This window comes from Aythya fuligula, chromosome 3 (genome assembly GCF_009819795.1).
Source record: "Aythya fuligula isolate bAytFul2 chromosome 3, bAytFul2.pri, whole genome shotgun sequence".
Lineage (NCBI taxonomy): Eukaryota > Metazoa > Chordata > Aves > Anseriformes > Anatidae > Aythya > Aythya fuligula.
This window is the reverse complement of record NC_045561.1, coordinates 51,776,651-51,796,866: the sequence shown is the minus strand read 5'-3', so window position 1 is coordinate 51,796,866 and position 20,216 is coordinate 51,776,651. Positions and strand designations below refer to the sequence as shown.

Sequence of the window (20,216 nt, the reverse complement as noted above, 5' to 3'; positions counted from 1 at the left end):
TACACTGCCTTCTAATAGCTACATGGAGGGCAAATTATGTTTATATTCACTATCAGCAGCCTACTGGTTGTTGCTTCTCAACAGACATAAGCTGTTTTTTTTTTTTCTCCTTATCTAGCTGTTTAAAATTATTTACTTTAATTGTTCACTCCTAATTCTCTTAGAAATCTAACCTCTGATAACACCCTAGCTCCCTGAACTTTTCAAACCATGATAGAAATTTTCAAATTGAGTAATCTGTGCCTGAGCCAGGTAAGAAGAAATATGTATATATTTGAAGAAGCAAAGATTATTACTCCATTGGTAATAAACCTCTTGCAAACATCAGTACAGTCCACAAGCAAAAATAACTCACTGTAAGAACACTTCAGTCATTGGCAGGGTAGGGAAGGGAAATAAAGTTCTAAGCACAGCTCGAAGCAGCAACAACACATTTGAGCTCACTTCTCATTTTAAGATGGTTAACAAAGGAAGAAAACACTTTGTGTTTATTTTCCTAATGTTCTTGGACTCTTATGAATCAAACATTACAGAGCTGCACACTAAGACCACGTAATGATAAAGGCAAGGAACCACTTTGCTATCTATGTTCATTTATTCTTAGGTCCAGAAAGAAGTGCATTGTCATTGCCATCAAACTATGTAATTTAACAGGAAGCTTATCATGGCTCAATAGGGATTCATAAAGTCAGAGGCATTTCTTCAAATACTGGGGTACATATCACATTTTAAAAATATTTAGTAACAGGCATACTTTAGATCTTTAGTATACCCCATATATATATAGACTATACCCCATATACATATAGAGAGATAAAGGGACATCTGTAGATATATACATATATGTATATTTGTTTATATTTATATATACACATGTATGTATGTATCTATGACAACAAAGCTTGCAAATACCACTGTTTTCAATACAGCAACATATTAACTCCTCTTTTTTTCCTGCATGGAGAAGGTGATATTTCTTCCCTTTGTGTAAGTTACAAGTTTTTTTTGTTGTTGTTGTTTGCTTTGTTTTTATGTCTGTTTTTCCCCTGGGTCAACCAGCTATGAAATTAAACACTTATCATTTAATGTTAAACACAGATTTGTTTATGAGCCAAACCTTTTACTATCTCCTATAGAAACAAGGTCTATAGAGCCTCCCTCCTGTTACTCCTCAATCCTGCACTAATGCCAGCACGCTTCCTCTCACATCTGGGACGCTCTGTCTCCATCTGACATGACTCAGATAAAGGTAGAGCAAAAACCAGGGCTGTGAGCCAGCCAGGAATGCTGGCTCTATGCAGGAAAGAGGAGAAGCAGAAAGACAGTGGGAGGAGAGAAGAGGTAAAGAGACAGTCATGGATCACTGTGGGCAACTGCTGAGCAGCTGAAGACATCTTTGTAAGGGCTCTCCTCTCTTGCAAGCAGTCCTGGGGAAGGCATATTTACTATTTCAGAAAAAAACAAACAAACAAACAAAAAAAAGCTTTGAAAAAAAGTTTATAGTTACAGTTGAGACGGCATTTCTTTTTGCTCGTTTTTCTTTTGTTAATTCCTAGAACACAAGTTTAGTGTTTAAGAGGAGTTTCAGAGGTTTACAGGTAAACTGGTTTACTGCAAGAGGGGAATGATACAGAATGTAAATGAATGAGTTATATCTGAAGTAAGAGATAATGAAGAGTTTATAAAGGCATCTCTTCAAAATCATAAGTAGTCGATATTTTTTGCTTATGAATGCATTGATTTACAAATAGAATAACATACTAGGACAGTGAGTAGATATCTGTTAAAAGCTTTGCAGGCAAAAAGAGCCAAAAAACTACTGCAAAACCTGCATGTCCAGTGAGTATATAGTAAGATGGCAAATGGAATCATAAGAATAAAGAGGACACAGAAGTTTAGAGGCACTGGGGTAAACTTTTATAAACCGTTAAAGGAGGTTGACAGCAAGTAGGTCTCCTTTGTGGGTCCAGCAAACACACCGCCTTGCAATACTTTTATAAACAAACTGCAAAAGGTAAAAAAAAAAATAAAAAAATAAAAAAATAAAAAAAATAAAGAAAAGTGAAGATGTACTTTTAATACCAGTCAGAAAAGCTGCAGCTATGCTACACACATCACTCTTGCATCACTCCCTTGTAGCACAGGCAGTGGGTATTGCACCCCAAGGTAACACAGAGCCTGGATGCCAGCTATCGAGCGACACGCTGCTGTTGTTCCCAGTCTCTGCTTCACCTGCTTCCTTCTGCTCTATCCCATTGAGATCACTGCACCAGCCCCTTTCAACCAAGTCCATTTTGGATGTGTTTCCTCAGCACTGAGCAGGGCAATGCCATTCCAGATGGCTGCCTTGCGTGCTGCCAGGGGGCTGCTGCCACTGCTTGGTGGCAAACTGCAGGGAGATGCATACCCAAGTGATGCTTCTGCAAGGTGACAAAGGATACTTCTCCATCCCATGGGCACATACATGTAGTAAACAGAAGACCTGAGAAGCCAACCGTACATGCTGAACTTGCTCTTTCTTTAGCAGTTGGATTCTTTAATGACGTTTTATTAATGACATTCTTGGTGCTCAAACATTTCAGGGCACTTCTGAATGCAAAACAAACAATGAGTAACTCCACTTCGGAAGTTACTCACACAAGATATTGTTCAGAGCATTGCAGCACATCACTGCCACAGGTATTTTGGCAGGGCAGCTAGCTCTTTGTTAATGAATTTATTGAATTCGAAAGTATCTTTAAGAAACACAGGAGATCTTCATCAAAATACTTCTTTTAATAGAAAAAAGCCTAGTAAAACACTTATGAACACAGTTTCTTCAGGTCTGTCCTGGGGTAGGGATGCATGAGCTACGGGCTCATGAAGGAAAACAGTGCAATAAAACTATATCCAGAGGCAATGATAAAAAAAAAGTCATAGGTCATATCATAACATTGATCCACTTCGCTATTTAAATCCACTGGGGCTAAGAACTAGAGCTGAAATTCTATTTTAACTGCTTATGTACCAGTTAAACTACCAAATATTTTAAAATTAAATCAAGGTGCTGTTTGTGTTTTAATCACTGCAAGTGGTCTCCTTTATCCCAAAGGAAACATATGATATTGAAGGCCTCGGGTAATGAGAAGTGCTTGGTCCCTACCCCCCATCCCCCAAATTTCTTTAGTCGCTTAGTCCACAGTGAGAGTTTATTTGCATTTTTATGAGCAGTATACTGATCAGATGTTGGAAAATTAATATTCTTAGACTATTTTCTAACTCGTTACATTAAAAATGAAATGAATTCATAGCACTCCTGTTTTAGCAGGCTGAGAGCCACTGTGGCAGCATGACTTAACTGCTCCCACCATCTCGCCTGTTTCTGAAGTGCAAACGTGTTCCTCTGCTGGTAGGCGCCAGAGGGAAAAGCAGCTCTCTGACTGCAAGAGTTAAATCCGCAGCACTTCATGTGCTCGCAGTCAACCATGTCAACATCTGGAGCTGGTTGACTTTTCCCCCTAAGGATTTGCAGTGCTGTGCTGGATTTTTTCCATAAATTCCCTGCATTCTAAATCTATCAGATGGATGTCACACACACCCTGAGCCCCGTGTTTCAAACCCAACTGGCCACTGAGAGACTCCAGAAGACTTTTTCATGTTGTTGTTTTGTTTTATTCGATGTTTAAGTATTTGTGGCCAGATCCTGCTTGTAGTCACATACACAATATCCTTGGTAGGCTTGCTTGAGCCTGAAGGAAAACTGAAGCCGCAGAGCCAAGAGGCGATTTCAGAATCATTTGCCTCCATTGTACCTGGATTTGCCACAAATACAACTTGTGCAGAACACCTACTGCTCTAAAGCTCATGTGGCAATGACACAGGAGAATGTAATTTAAAGAAGAATTTTAACCGAGTGTCTTTGATATTTCGCATTTAACACCAAGCTTTCGTTCATAAAATACATTTTCCCTTAATGGCACAATTCCTTTAATTATTAGTAGAAATATTTGAAGGCAAGAACTAATACAAATGGAGAAGCAGTAATTAAAATACATGGTTTGAAACAACAACAGCTACAGAAAACCTACCCTAAACAGGTTTATTTGGAACAAGTCATCTATTGGGGATTATTAGTGAAACTTAAACAACAATGAAAAGTTGTGCTTTTGGGTTTTCATCACAGTGTGCAAGAACTGAACTTTATTCCTTAATTCCTTCGACCTCAAATTTCAGGTGATGAATTTCAGTAAATCAAACAAAAAGCCCCCCGTAGTAACAGAATTAAGCAGGAATATATCCAGGTGTTATATTTTTTTTTTTAACAAAGGTGGGGATTTTGTTGTTGCTTTTAACTACACAGTTTAATGTACCAAAATCTGTACAACTGCTGCTTTTTGACAATATTTCAGATTCTTGCTTCCTTTCCCTACTACTCATGGTATTTATGTTTCTGCTTCAACGTATAAATATTTCTCTAATGGAAAGCACACACTTCTTCCCTCCTGATTCTATTCCCTCAATTATTTCTAAGGTCAGACTCAGTGTTAATTGTGGGGAAGGGTTTCTTTCAGAAAAATTAAATAAAACAGAAGGATTTACAAATATTTCACATAAATTTCACAGTGCATAATTGCAATTCATGAGCTTTCTAATCCTGTTCTTCTGTCAAAGCATTAACAAGTCCCCTTAAATTCAGTCGTCAATTCTCTGGTACTTGGGAGGCACCCAAAGTTAAGTCTTAAGTTTTCACATACTTGTGTGTCTCGTTTAAAAAAGAAAGGAGGAAAAAGTTACAAAACAGCTGTAATTTATCATAGCATAGACTTAAGAAAGCAAAACCAATGTCCCCAGAAAAGGACATCACACATAACCTCTATTGAAAGAAACTAAAAGAAAGCACGATCATTTCCGCTGTGATGCTAAAACATTCCTCATAAACCTTTTATTTTTAGAAGTTTGTGCTTTAGCTGTACTTGTCTGCTCCAACCTAGAGACTAAGTTCTCAGATTCCAGCGTGGGATGTTATAAATTTCATTCATTCAAGGTTTTTAGATATTTCTTCATTCAGTTCAATGTTTCACAAAACAGCACTGAAGTTCAAAAACCAGTAGTTAAGACCCAACAAAATTATTCTCTTTTTTAACAGAAAGGTCATTAACCGTGGCTTGGATATACAGTTACTGTATTTAAAGATTCTTCATTAAACGAATTCACAATAATAAACTGCTCTCAAACTAGTCCAGCTGTTCTGCCTGTGAACCAGACCAGCATGCTGCAAATATTTATGAAATTTCATGGTTATCCATACCATCCGCGTCTCATGTTCTGCAACTCTGTTTTGCTTTTTAAAATAGAATGTAATCACTAAACCTAAGACAGATGCACTTGGGTATTTGAGAAAAATAGCTGCTCTGCTAAGAGCAAGGAAGGGATAAGCAACATGGCTTAGTCGTTGTTGTGACATTTTTGAGAGCCCCTAATGACTAATGAAAACACACAATGGGAAACAGATTGGAAGTTTTCTTTGTCAAAGCATCTGCATAAAGGATAACAGACATCACACACAAACAAAGGAGTTTTAGCTTGAGCTACACTAATTAGACAAATGATAGCTTAATACACTCCCGCTTACCAATAAGGAAATGCACCCCGTCCCTTCAAAGAATAACGCATACCATGAGCTAGATGCACTTCTTGCAAAATGTACTACAGAAGCAGTTGTGCTACAGTGAAAACCCAAGTTTCCACAAGAATTATTTAATAAGGAAAACCTCAGATGATCAAACTGTGCAACCCTACGAAGAAATTGCTATTGAAAAACAGTTTAACCTTTAAATACTAACAATAAAAGGAAATAAAAAAATAGAGAACCCTTGAGGAAAAAGACTCAGCATGTGATAAGCTCATTAAACATCGAGTTTAATGAAAACCCTATTGTAAACAGCAGTAGGATATCTCCTCCCCTACTAACTGATTCAAATCACGTACAGTCCTCCCCAGGGTCAGCTCCAAATGGAGCTGGACTTCTGCAGGCTTTGTTGTCAGTAGGCATTGTAACACTAGAGTACTTTGCATGAATAAGCCCCCACTATTTGTTGAATTGGTTCACTAATGCCAGCAAATAAGATAAAAGCAAACAAACAAATATTCATACAAGGCAATAAAAAAAGACTTAGTAAATTACAAGAGACATCATCAATCTGAGGGAAGTTCTGATGCAAATTAGTTACCTTTACGGAAAACCTTTTTTTTTTTTCTTTTTTTTTAAAGTATAAAAATTGTAGTACCACTTAGTTTCCAGATAAAGAAAAAAGCCTGTGCAAAAGCAGCAGCGCAAAGTATTTTTTCCTTTTAGCTTTTCAATCCTGCAAATAGTAATATCTTTTCAGAAAGCCCAGTTAGTTTATAGTGTTAGCTCAACCACTTCAGTGGCTCATGCACTACTTTCTTAAACAAGATGCAGAGTCCTATGCATGTAACATCAAGATTTTAAAATCCCAGGCTGGAATCCTACTGGGACCCAAACACCCACCTCCACACCACAGTGTTGATCTCCTCTGGATTTTTGATTCATTATAATTAGTAAAAAAGAATAACAGCTTAACTTCTCTCATGCAAAATTTTTTACAATACCTAAATGATGCCTACTTCTACATTTCCTTACATTTGACTGTATTTAGCCTCTAAGATATTTGACCGCATTATGATATTTTTTCTTAATCAAGAAATAAAAAGCATTGTAGCCCTTGATTGTTGCTACTAGATTTCAGACCCTATGTCACAGTCCAATACTGCAGGAAAAAAAAAAGAAGTAAGCGTCCTCTAGTTTATAAAAGTCTTGCAATACAAGTGCCACTTCAAGCATGCAATTGAAGTGACAAGAAGTTTTAAAATTTCAGCAGCCTTCACTGTGAAATGATTCTCATTCTGATGAAATATTTAAGGCAGACCTTTTAACTCCAACTACACCACCAGGAAATCTATCGAAAGTAAAACAATACTTCTGAGAGCCCAAGGAGCGTTCTAGCATGCACACCACAGCTCGCCCCACCCCAGCAAGTCATAAAACTGCTGCAGCACAAAGTCACCAGATGTCACACATGCAAAGCCAGGCACCAACCAGCAGAAAGGGGGGAAAAAATAAATAAAATAAAAAAAAAAAAAAAGGAATGTGCTTACGTTTTAGCAATGCCACACTGCCTTACCCGTGATTGTTATGGTCCCCAGCATTTTTAAATTACACTAATAATAAGAAACTTCCTTCTCACAGTATGAAGTTCCTGATATTTATTCCTCTGGAGCAGCCTGAGTGTGGGGAGCGTGCAGCAGAGCAGCCTCTTGCCTCAATGAGAGTGCACGAAGCCTTGTCCGTCTGATGAGAAAGGCAGACTGAAGCTGTGCTCCCACAGCCACTCTCACTTGGCAGCTGCTCTTGGTGGACCATTCCCTCCTCAGCTGTTTGCTGCACAACTAAGGGAGCAAAAAGCAACTTGGGGGTGGGCTGGGCGCACGTGATGTGCCATAAGGACCTGGATCCCTCCCCTCGCCTGCTCCAGCACCAATTGCTGGCTACCAGACCTCATGCGAGGCTCTGGAAGTGTTCGCAGGCTGCAAAAATGCAGTTTAACTATTCTCTTTCCATTGCTTCACTGCTGGTAATTAAAAAAAATTATACTTTGAAGTATTTGTCTTAATACCTTTCAATTCAAGTGCTCTTTTTTTCCCTCCTTAAGAGAGGAAACGTCAGCTTTGCAGTAAGAAACAATTGCTTTTAAAACACTGTTTCATTCCCAACTTCTGAAATGGTTTTGAAGCAGTCACTAGACATCCAGACCAAACTGATACTTCAATAGGTGCTAGTCAATAGCACTAGGTAATTTAGCCCACATAAACAAAAAAGAGTATTAAACACTTGTTAATCCATAGTGAATCATTTGCGTCTTTGCATATTGACAGTCACTTTGGGGAAGAAATATAGAACTGATGATTTATTTCCTTGGATGGAGAGATTTCTCCTCATAGAGCATTTAAAAGATACCATCCCCACCTTTACTCATCTGCCTAAGGGACATGTGGACCAGACGCTGAAAGATCCAGACGAGTGATACGAACAATTATGGATATCCGAATGTAGTTTTCACTTGAAAGACTAACTTTTCAGTGCTTTACCAGACAGTTTTTATTTGACTTTTGGATGATGTCATTTTCAGCTATTGCTACGAGAAAATACATACTGTATTTCCTCCATAAAGGTGGTGTTTTGGTGTTGTTGGGTTTTGTTTGTTTGTTTTTTTATATATAAAAAGTAAAAAGATGCTTTAAGATCAAACCTATGGAACTGTTTCCCTTTCATATAAATTATGCTACTGTCTAGGCTTGGTTCCACTGACAACAGTAAGATAAATCCCAAATAGAACAGCAGCATCATGCAACCACATGAGAGAGATTAAAGAAAGTAAAACCTTTTGGGGCAATCTATTCAGGTACAAATTCCTAATACTATCTGTGTTCATAAAGCATCATGCATTTCATCTACATCTAAGGGAGCTTCTCACTTCTCCTTTATTATACGCCTTAGGAACACAATTCCAGTACAACTAAAGATACAACACATAATTATATATAAAGATTAGTTTGATTGTTAACTTGAAACCACACCCTTTTAAAGGCCTTTCCTATTAATTGATCCAAAAGCTGAATGCCAACACAAAATCTACTTCAAAACATCAGGTATTTTCTCCTCCTTCATGACTGTGAGTATACTTTCTTATACCTATCCTCTCAAGAGTAAAGTTTTAAAGAGGAGTGAGTGAAAGATGAAACATGCCACATCGGTTTTACAGCACCCCTCTACCAACGCCAAAGTCAGCCTGCTGCTGGGCCTCTGCAGCCAATGCCACCCAGGGCCAGGAAGGGGCAGGAGTAAGAGGCTGGCAAGGGCAGGGCTTCTGTGAGAAAGATTTGGAGGGTCAAAATGCAAGCCTGATTAAAAGCAGTTTGAAAGACAGCTTTAAGCAAAACAGAGCCAATGGATTAGCAGCCTGTCCCTTCCTCCTGAGGAGTTCAAATGGTTCCTGGGCACCCTGTTTGAGATGGCCCTGCTCAAGCAGGAGGTTGGACCAGGTAACCTCTAGAGAGTCCTGCCAACCTCAGCCAGTCTGTGATCAATATTAATATCATTAGTGAATATAATAGGATTTCTACCCTATGAAAGAAGGGATAAGCCTATGCAGCATAAACTCCTAACACAGGAAGAAAAAAAATGAACTGTTCCCTCAGGTGAATGCTCAAGCAATTGGTAGCAAGCAAGCAGGTAGCAAACTGCAGGCTCCCACTAACGGAAATGAAGCTGCCTTGAAGGCAGAAAAGATATCATCCTGTACCACTGACAGCATCAGCCCCAACTCATTTGTTGCCTAAATTCTGCTATAAAGAAAATGCATCCCAATAAAACACCCTAGAGGAAGCACTTGAGTAACCAACAGATCACCTGAGCAACTCCCCATCCACTATGACACAGCCAGCTGAGTCCCATTTCAACCTTGCATCCAGACCTCTAAGATCAGTCCATTGAACCCAGATTTTTACTTACCATCTGTTCCAGGGGCCTCTGCTTGCTGTCCAGGAGGTTCCTGGATTGGTGAAGCCACCTCTGGCTGCTGCCCATTCAGCTCCTGAGGCGTTGTGGCAGCTCCTGGCTGCTGGGGCTCCTGCGGTGGGGCATCAAGCTCCAAGTTGTCTTCGTTAACGTCAGGTACTGGTGAATTTGCATCTAAAACCTGGGCAGCCAAGTATTGGATGAAGGATCGTAGTAGAAGAGAGAAAGATAAAGAAACGTAACATCAGTACCAGGTCAGCACTTTTTGCACAGAACATTGTTCTTTTGTTCTCATTTCACTTATATACGTGCAAGCATTTGGGGAAGTAATTACTTCTGTGCAGCATTGCTCCTTCTCAAGGTTATTAACTTTAATAAATCAAAGTACTTCTGTGAGAAAAAAAAATACATGATATAATCTGGGACTATTTATTGTACTCTTCTACTGCATGAGATGTGTGGATGAAGAACATTTTACAGACAATGGCCTATAACCTTGTGTAAAAATACATTTCTAACATTCCTTCTAGCATGAAGGAAAGCTTCGGGATAATGTGAAAAATATCTTTCCATTAGCTAGATTCATTCTTCAAAGTGTCTGGCACAACTCCTCCTATATGCACAGGAATCCTATCTGTATTTTGGCTTTTGGTATGGCTCCTCTGCTGACATGCTTATCTTGTGATCATGAACAGTACAATTGCAAAGAAAATTAACTATTTGGGACAGAAAGCTGAACATGTACATATAAATCCCATGAGGAAATTCAATTAAACTAGGGTTAGAACTAGAGCTTTGGGGCCTTGGTTATTAGGTAGAGGTTATTTTTACAGGGGAGAAAGAAGTTTGCAATACTTTAGGATTCCTCACTATAACATTTCAAACTTTTTTCCTAGATGTGCCAATACCAGGGAAAAAGCTCTCAACTTCTACATTTGATACATTTTAATCACTTCCAGAATGTCTATAGGCTTGCCATATAACAAGGGAGATACTTTTAAAATAAAAATGTCCTTCCAGAAGTATGAAATACATTGTGGTCATAAAAAAAAAAGCTTCCTTACACTTTGTTTAATTGACTAGCTCTCCAACTGATCACATTCCCTTCCAACAGAAGCTGCTTCAACTAATTAACCACATCTCAAATCTCTGCTCCTGAAGTGCAAGTTTAAAGTTCCTCTGGTGGGACAGCAGACCTTAATTACATATCATTTTCTTATTACTCAGCTGTATTCCCAAACTACTGGCATTGAAGACCTGTTAATTATATGAAGGAACCACAGATGCATCCCATTTTCCAATGTAATGCAACATCCAAACGCTTGAAGCACCAAACTGGGATCAGAAAGATGACACATTCGATGAGTATCTTCCAAAAAGCCACTAAAACAAGCTTCTGAATGGGCAGACCTATTTATTTATTTTTATTAGCAATTAGCCTGCTGCAGTGGAATTCCAAATCAACATGCAAAGTGCCAGGCAAAAGGCTTTCCTTTCCCTCTTATCCTTCAACTACCTATTCACGTGCCAGGTCAGATCTGAGGGAAGCGCTGCACCTACTTCCACAGGCAAAAGAGTCTGCATTAGGGCTCTCAATCTCCAGTTCAGAAGCCCTTAATTAAGCCAAATTGTTTCCACCTGGCATTGCTGCACTCCTCAAAGCTGCCTTTCACAGCCACATAATCCACCTCACGAAAAAGGACACCATTCTGCTCTACTGCCAATACCACAGATGGAATAATTTGGCTTCAGAGTTTTCACATGCTGAGACCAGATATTAAATAGAAGAAATACGGAATGGCTCAACACTCAGATTGTGCTCCCACTTCTCACATCATCCTTTTCATAAATCTAAAACACAGGAACTCAGAAGAAATAAAAATGCCACAGAACCGAACAAAGGGATGTAAAATCTGAGTTGTTCTACAATTGCACACAGGATTAATCAAACAGTAAAAAACAGTTGAAGACTAATAACAAATCGACACAGAAAATAACAACCCTTTTTTTTTAAAAAAAAAAAAAAAGTACTTTGAGATTCTTCATTACAAACTTATTAAAGGACTTTTCCTTTAATACATATCATAAATTGTAGTCATTCATTCTTTTAAGACTGTTAGTCCTGCAAACACAGGAACAACCTTAGCTTTACTGGCTCTAAGGGCACTTAGCTAGCCATCCATGGATGGTTATTTTGAGGTGACAACCTCAGAATTAGCAACAACAGCTCTTTGAACTCACAAGAAAGGCAACAGCACTGAATATTTTAGCACTCCTCACCTTGTTCAAAAACTTCCTTCCCTTTCTTTTCAAACTTCCCCTAGTCAAACCATCTCAAAGCTAGAGTCATATTGACAAATGCACTTAGATAGACATATACTTAAAATTTACCATTTGTGTAAGTGCCTAACAACATGAATAGGCACTTACAATCTATGGACTCTGTAAGGATGATGTGGTATAAAGGAACCAGGTACCCCAATGCAGTGCCATTGTCTCCTTCTTAAATTGATCCCTCGGTGTAACAAGGAAATATTAATTATTACCATAGCTAATATTTCCCCAGTCCTGAATTTATTCTACAGTCACAATGCATTCAGGAAAACAGTGACTATGTATTAACCCAGAGATACATAACCAAAATCCAGCAATCACTGAATCAGTGACTAAAGCAGATTATGCTTTAGATCTGTAAATGCTATGATACTTCCCAGTGTGAAGAACAGAAGGAAATGTATGAACACTGCTAGATGTAAGACTAGAAGCTGTTTTTACTATCAGCTGGTAGAATTATAACCAGTATTTATGCTGTCCATAAATTCAGTTTAGAAAGCAGGACACAGCATTCAAAACCAAGAAAGCTGTAAATATACAAAAAATTTAGCATTTTGAAATTTGACCAGATCTGTAGTACAGCCCAGCCCTTCCAGGGAACAGTGACTGTTTTAGCCCAATCTCTAGGACAAGAATTCGATGTGATTCTTGGCCACAGGAAGGCAAATTTAAATTTTAATATCAAGTGTCCTACTTTAAATAATTGAATAATTATCAAAACCAATAAAGTATTTTTTTATTATTTTTTTTTTTACAAATTAAAATGCATATAAAGGAGAATAAAATATGCACTTTCAGGGGCTGGGGCATTTGTAACATTAGGGGATACAACAGCATAATTAGTTTAAAAAAAAAAAAAAAAAACTTTTCTAAGAAAATTTGCTCAGGCTCTTTATGAGGGTCATTGCAGTCTGTCCCAATGCATTAGTTTGTGAAAGGAACTAATTTCAATTTTCACTCACATTAACTGCTTCATTTCTCTGAAGGGACCTGAACCACAGTTTAGACCAATTATGTCCAATTTATTCAGCTGTGTTCTTAATTCCATTGAGAATAATTATAAAGCTTCGACAAATATAAAGTCAAAGTTTAGAGAGATGGGTGAAAATCTCAAAGACAAAAATTAACAATATTGGGAGTCTCATTATTTAGCTCTGTGTTTATCTACAGGTAATGAGACATTACATTGGTACATTTATCAGTATTTATCAGGTTTCTGTGGCATTCACTCATAGCTCCCTCCTTGGGTTATGAATTAACTTATGAATGTGTTGTCTCATAAATGCAGGAGAAACTGAAAAGACTTGGTTATCCAGTTCACTGGTCCTTCAGCTTGATCATTCTCAAAACAAAGAACCATCAGTGATGTAACACTTCTGCTCTTGTCATGCCACCGCCATAAATCATGCAAGCAATTTTTAAAGACTTGCTTCATACCCACTGCAAAGGTGGAAGCCAAGCGCTGGTACGCAGTTAATGAGACTAAAATGCATACCGCTTGTTGCCCATGCCTACAGCAGCTTCTGCTCCATTTGTTGGGTAGTTTTGAGCCCAACCGTTAGACTTCAATAAATGCATACATCATTATAAACGTATAAAGAAAGATAACACAAAGAACCACATGAGATGTGGATTAAGAGAAGGCCCCTGACTGCTTGTTGTACGTTTGAACATGCTTCATACGCTCATTCACTATTCACCACGGGGCCAGCAGTACCCAGCTTCTTCCCCCACCAGGAATCACCGTCATTCCCAACATTCCTTGTACCAGTCCCAAATCATTCCAAGGATTCCTCATACCAGGCCCAAATGCACCAGGGTTAATTTTGCCTCATTCTGTTAATCCCGCTACACTGATTCTACGTGAGATTACTAAAATAGCCAGATCCAGCTGTCTGAACAACTGAGCAAACTAACGTAAACATCTCTAATATTTTTTCTGAAGTTGGATTTCAAAAATTTGGGAAGCTTAGAGCACCGCTGGTCAGCTCAAGAGGTCAGCTCCTTACACACACTGCTTCATTAAAAAGATCTTCAAACAGCAACATTAAAAAAAAAAAAAAAGTGAATTTAGGTCATTCTAGTTCTTTGTTCACAGCAGTTTGTCTTGGTTTGCATTAGCTAAGGACTAGAGGTTCATGGGACGTTACAAATTCCAGGTGGAGATACAGAATAAGGGCCTTCTGTCAAGGCACATAAGATCATACTTAGCTTCAGTATCTTATTTCTTGGTAATATCTCCTGCAGACAAAGCCAAGGGCCTTCTCCTTACCTTTTACTCTCTTGGATCTTGCCTCTTCTGTCCTAACTCTCTCTGACTTAGTTGTGACGTCTCCTTAAGGATGACTAACCTTGAAATCCACTTGGCTAAAATGAAGCCTGGTTTTTATTCCCAAACCATCACCATGATCTTTTTGCAAGTTGTGAAGAAAGCCCTCCTTCTAGCCTGCCATTCAGATCTGTACCCTAAGCCAGAACCAACACGAGCTCCTTCCTCAGTCTCACATCTCTCAACTCTCTGCATAGCAATCCTAGGACACCACCACAACACGGTCAGGAGGATAGAGCACAAAGCAGGTTACTCTTGTTTCAGTAACTAAACACATGGCTTGCATTTCCAACCAGAGTGACTTTCAAAGGCCGCATTGCTCCTCACTGCATCTCTTTAGCTTCTCTGTCACATCAAACACAAGCTAATTGCCTTCCCTGGCCTTCAAAGTGCCTGGACACTCCCTCTACCACCTCCCTCTTATCTCCTAGATGATTAGAGGGCTATTTCACACTTTCAGTAGATCCATGGCATCAATTTCCATTGTGCATTTTTTCAATTAAGCGCCTTTATGCTTTCTCTCAAGCCACTCTGCAGGCATGGGCCCAACTCCAAACATCACCACAAAACGACATGACCGTCTTCCTTCCAGATCTGAAGAGGACTCGGAAGGGATCAGCCCCCACTGTACTGGGAGCGCCCTGCAGCCGCGTCCACCATTCAGACCAAAGGCTTCAAACTCAAGTGCTTTTTAACCAGAGCTCTTAGAGATGCTGTTTAGGGACTTTCCTCTGGTACTTGATTAAGCTGAGTTTTACAATCGCTAATGTACGACTTGCTTGTATTTGCAGGCTGACTCAGCCCTGTCACCAGCACACAGTTGTTTAAACAGCAGATGTAAGTCTGTCACAGCTGTTATTTGTCATGCATTCAGACAATAAGACATTCTGACATCTCAGCTGGTAACCTCTTTAGAAGAGACAGTTCCAAATATTTACTGTCTAGCAGACACTTGCTCTCATTACAAGGCAGGTAGCGTAATCAAGTTACTACTCAGAAATAGGAATTATCCAGAAAACACGGCTTGAATGATCGCTGCTCTTGAGCAGGGGCCCTAGCATGGGAGCAAGCCAGGAATTCACCACACAAAATTTTCAAGCCATCAAAATTCCCGCAGAAGGCTATCTTTGCCAAACCTCTATTTTGCTGCAAGAATAGCTTGTTGCTCTGCCAGGCTTTTTTTTTTTTTTTCCTCCCCTGCATCCTACCTTTAAAAGTTTCCCCACGTAGTGGCAGGTAGCTGTTCCTACACAGCTCTCTGCTTTCTCAGCAGGGCCACAGAAAAGTACCTGTATTTAAATTGGTGCCCTGGACTTCTAAGTAAGATAAAAACGGGGTGGATCACACTTGTTCTGGCTCGGATGTTCATAGCATGACGCGGCTTTCCTTGCAGACCCTGCAGCTCGTAGTTGCTTCCCTCCCCACAGGGCCCCAGAGGGCACCGCCCTGAGGGACAGCAGGCCAGCACCTCACCTCTTCCCAGTCTCTCTTTTGGCTCTCAACATCAGAATGGGAGGCTGGGAGAGAGAGGCATCACTGCTATGAGCAGAGATGAGCACACAAGGTGAAGGTGACAGCACCAATCTAGCCATTCGCTGCCACCCAGGGAGGTGTCACCCAGGCCTGGTCTGCTCCCTCCACCCACTGGACCTTGACAAATTGGCAAAAATCAGTCCTGCCGAAGAAGCTGAACAGCTTCCTATGGGGTTAACTCACTGAATGAGTTTGCTGAGTGCCAGAAACAGCCCAGAGAAGCTGCAGGCACCCAGGCTGGAGAGGAGGCAGAAGTACAGGACCCATGCCAGCAGACATCTCAAAGCTTTTGCTAGCCTGGGACAGCTGAACTTTGTCTGCTCTCTCTAAAGAGATCCTGCTCCTATTTCTAGCACTATTATTATTGAAATCTGTTAACTCCTTCTCAGACCAAGCTTCAGTCCTCAGTGTTACTCAGGACAGAGTGGCAGGGAGATCTCAGCCATGGTCTACCAGCTCACTGCCACCAGTGTCGATGTTTTCATTTCCCCTCCTGGCTGCCTGCCACAGGTGCTTGCCTTGGCCTGGCTTTAGGTCTCACCTGGACATTGTATGAGGCAAATGAATCCATCAGGGAACTAGCCCAGCATCAAGACTGGCCTGAAGACTTAGCCAGTTTGTTTGGCTTATGGAAATGTACGGTGAGCACCAGGCACAGTGTGAGGCGGGGCTGCATCATATGGGGCAAGGCAGGAAAGAGGGACGGGGGAGGAAGAAGAGGATGGGAAGAAGTATTGCTGCCGAAACAGTCAGGAAATATCTAGATCAGATCAACCCTCTGTGGGACCACACCCTGCCCACAGATTTCAGCAGGACATTGGATGTTGATTCACAGGTCGGATGGATTTGGTTCAGACATGTGGAGGGGTTGGTATCTCCAGCTACGTCCCACTCCCTGCAGAGGGGGCTTCCCACAGCAGGGTGGCTATGCACGATAAGGATCTGTTATAGCAAGCAAAAAACAAGAAACCACACCACCAATTTCAAGTCCCACTGACGTGTTGGGATGGAAACTCTGGAGCTGCTGCAGGTATAAGTCAGCAGCAACCTGTGAAAGGATGGGGCGAACACCTGAGGTCCTGGCTCCTAGAGCCTATGTTTAACCTGCAGTGCTTCCAAGCCAACATGCCCAAGGCTCCCAAGCATCTTTAGCACTGCAGCCCAAGTGCTTAACAGGGCATCTGACATCTCCCAGGCTGCAGCAGTGAGAAACACAGTTTCTGGACCCCCCTTCCAGTAACTAGGGCACCTCAGGAACTGGTATCTGGCCAAAGAGTCACAGGGGGATAATGACGCGACTTGAAGACTGTAAATTTGGTCTTTCTGGAAGAAAAAGCAAACAGGTTTTCATCTTGTACAAAATACAACTGTTACAAAAGACACTTGATTAAATATTTTGAGGAATTTTAAGTGACTAAGAAGTACAACTGCTGAGATTTTACATTACACATTAGAACAGTTGCCTAGACAATTCGTCTGTAATTGATTTTTGCCAAGGCTCACTCACATTAGACTACACTGAAGCCAGTTTTCAGAGTTTTTATTCTAAAAGAGAGGGTAGTGATGAGCATTTTAACTTGAAAAGCATAAGAAAGATGACCATCCTTTAAAATGGCTCTATTGCATATTCTGCAAACACATTAGCTCATTGATAGATTTCTCCAGGGGCATAGCATGATCTGGTGATTTTCAAATTCAAAGGGCTAACTATGAAAAATTATGTCTCAAGTCCACATGAAGCTCTCTCACTGGAGTAAGAACAGATTAAGTGAGATACAAAAAAAAAAAAAAAAAATAGCAGGGCTAAAGTTCATAAAAGCTTCCTTTTCTTTTTATTTAATGTAATGGAAGACAAAAATGGCTGGTTTAGAAAAGCGGCAGTAATACAACTTCTTACAGCAGTGAAATGCAAAAAATTCCCCACCTTTAACCAGTTCGACTTAAATAACAAAATTTAATTATTCGAAAGCATGATTCCTAAAGAGTGGAAGATATAAACCACAGCATTAAAAACAATAATAGTCTGTAGTCGAGAACAACATCGGCGATGTTCTCTTTTTTGTCTTGGTTCTCACAACTGGATAAACACGGCTATGAACATTATGTCCCTTCTTGAGAGTCACATTATCTTCATTTTAAAACAATCATGGTAACCAAATGCTTGCCCTCTGTAAATTCACCGCCGCCTAGATTTCAGCATCCGAGTTCTAGAACCACTCAATGTAACTGCTAAATATTTTGTTAGCCAACACCAATCCCTCACGCTTATTTGGTTAAAAAGAAAATAAAATAAATCTCAGTTAATTTAAAGCTCATTCTCAATGTGGTTTTCAAATCTGTCAAAACACGCACAAGGAGGTCTAGGGGATGCCAGGAACTATGGGAAATTCAACTTGAAAGTTAAATCTGAACCACAAGGTCAAAGAAACAAAGTCATAACCAGTTCTCAAGCTCTAACACACCCACACGCCAGCTCAGAGAAACTTCTGAGTAGCCGTGCTCCGGGGACCCAAACTCCGAGCAGCCTGGGTATAACGCCGCGTTATTCCCCCCCTAACAAACCCACGTCTGACCCCACGGCGATGCTGTGTAAACACGCCGGTGGACATAACCTCCCTTTCAGTCCCAGAATCCCCTAAACACGCCTATTCCAGAGGGATAAATGGGTTCATTCATAATCTATTTTTAACCCCCAGACATGTTTTAAAAGAATTTCTTTCAATTCTTTCGGCGGCTCCGTTTAAAATAGCGCGGACCCGGCCCCCCCCCAGCCCGCTTTTAGGGGCTGCCCCCCGCTCCGGTGCGCCGCGGCACCGGGGAGCGCCCAAGGCGGGCAGCGCCACCGCCCGCCGCCGTGCATCCAGCCCCGGGGGGGCTGCGGAGATGCCGGGGGAAGGGTCGGGGGAAGGGTCGGGAGAAAGGGGGGACCCTCCCGGGGCGGAGGCCGGCGGGACGAAGTTGGGGCAGCGCGGGGAGGGCTCCGCGCTGCAGCCCCCGCGGGCGGGCTGGGCTAGGCTGGGCTGCGCCTCGACGCGCCTCCCACCGCACCCTCGGGAGAGATGGGAGGGAGGGGGGAAAAAAAAAAAAAAAAAAAAAAAAAGAGGGGGGGGGGAGAAAGGGAAAATTAAGAAATAATAACAATAAAAAAAAAAAGGCTGCGGAGCGCAGCGGCTGCGGAGCGCCGGGTACCGCCGCAGCCAGCCCTGCTGGCGCAGCCCCTGCCCTCTCCCCCCGGCTGGGCGCGGCCCCGCTCCCCCCGCAGCCCCCGCGGCCACACACAAAAGCGGCGCCCCCCGCCCTCGCCCCCGGCCCCCGCCGCCCCGTTTTATGACTGCGGCGCTGCCCGTGGCGCAGTCCCGGCCCGGAGCCCCCCCGCCGGCCGCGGCAGGTGCCCGAGGGGCCGCAGGAAACTTTCCCCGCACCGGGGGAGCCGCCACCGCCCGTCCCTACCCCCCTCCTCCCTTTCCCCTCGTCCCCCGTCCCCGGCCGCCCCCTGCCTTACCTTGGCGGTCTCCGCCGCCGCTTCCCCCGCCGGCGCTGGGGGGCTGCCGGGGGTCCCGGCGGCGCCGTCGCCCCCCGGCTCGGTGGAGCTGCCGGCGCCCATGGCGCTGCCCCGCGGCCGGGCCGGGCCGTGCGGCGGGAGGGGGCTCGGGGGGCGGCGGCGGCGCAGCCGGGAATGAAGGAGCCCGGCTGTCCGCGAACTCCTTTAGGGAGCGAGGGGAGGGAGGGAAAAGGGAGGAAGAAAAAAAAAAAAAAAAAGAGAGAGGGAGGAAAATCACCTCCGCCCCTGGTCCCCCCGCCCGTCTGCCTCTTGCTCCATCACATGAGCAGAGCCCCAGACACGCCTTGCAGCATCGAGCCGGGCTGATAAGGAGCGCCGGGGGGGGCAGCGCCCTGCCCGCCGCCGCCCCGCCGCCGGGGTCCGGCCCCTCTCTGCCGGGCACCGCCGGGGCCGCTCGGGGCGGGGGCGACCCCCGGACCCCGCTCCTCGGCGGCCGCCCCTCGACGCTGACTCAGCGCTTCTGGCCCCCCGCCCGCACCGGGACCGCACAGGGACCGGCACCGGCACCGAGCCGCCGCCCTCGGGGGGAGTCGGGCCCCCGCCCGGCCGCGCTGCCCCGCACCGCCGGGGGGCTCCTCTCCTGCCCGTCCCCGGGGACCCCCGGGCCGGCGGCGCCCTGGGCTCGACCGCCGCCGTGCCGGGCCCTGTGCGGGAAGCCGGGGGCGCATCCTGGCTGCAGCCGATGCAAAACGAGCGGGGTCCTGTGCCTCAGGCCGCCTCGGGGTGGGGGGAGAAAAAAACAACAACAAATGTCTTTTTTTTCCTTTTTTTTTTTTTTTCCTTTTTTTTTTTTCTTCTTCAGGTATTAATTCTTGCCAGATTAAACGACAAGCAAAGCAAGCAACGCGGTAGTCTCTCTCCTGACCCGACACAGGAGCAGG

At 42.8% G+C, this 20,216-nt stretch overlaps 1 protein-coding gene across 2 annotated transcripts in view; it reads right to left on the bottom strand.

Annotated features, from left to right (window-relative positions):
- The window catches only part of AKAP12 (A-kinase anchoring protein 12), a 30,167-nt gene extending 10,687 nt beyond the window's left edge, over positions 1 to 19,480 (bottom strand). The window contains exons 1-2 of one of the 2 annotated variants that reach the window (XM_032184297.1): positions 19,276 to 19,480; positions 9,572 to 9,758 (exon numbers count right to left, since the gene is read on the bottom strand). In XM_032184297.1, coding sequence (XP_032040188.1) covers positions 9,572 to 9,758; positions 19,276 to 19,377 — 289 coding nt within the window. In that variant the 5' untranslated portion in view covers positions 19,378 to 19,480. Of the gene's footprint in view, positions 1 to 7,184; positions 7,277 to 9,571; positions 9,759 to 19,275 lie in introns of those variants that run through there. The other variant, XM_032184298.1, reaches the window with a different exon arrangement.
- Positions 19,481 to 20,216: the final 736 nt, after the last annotated feature.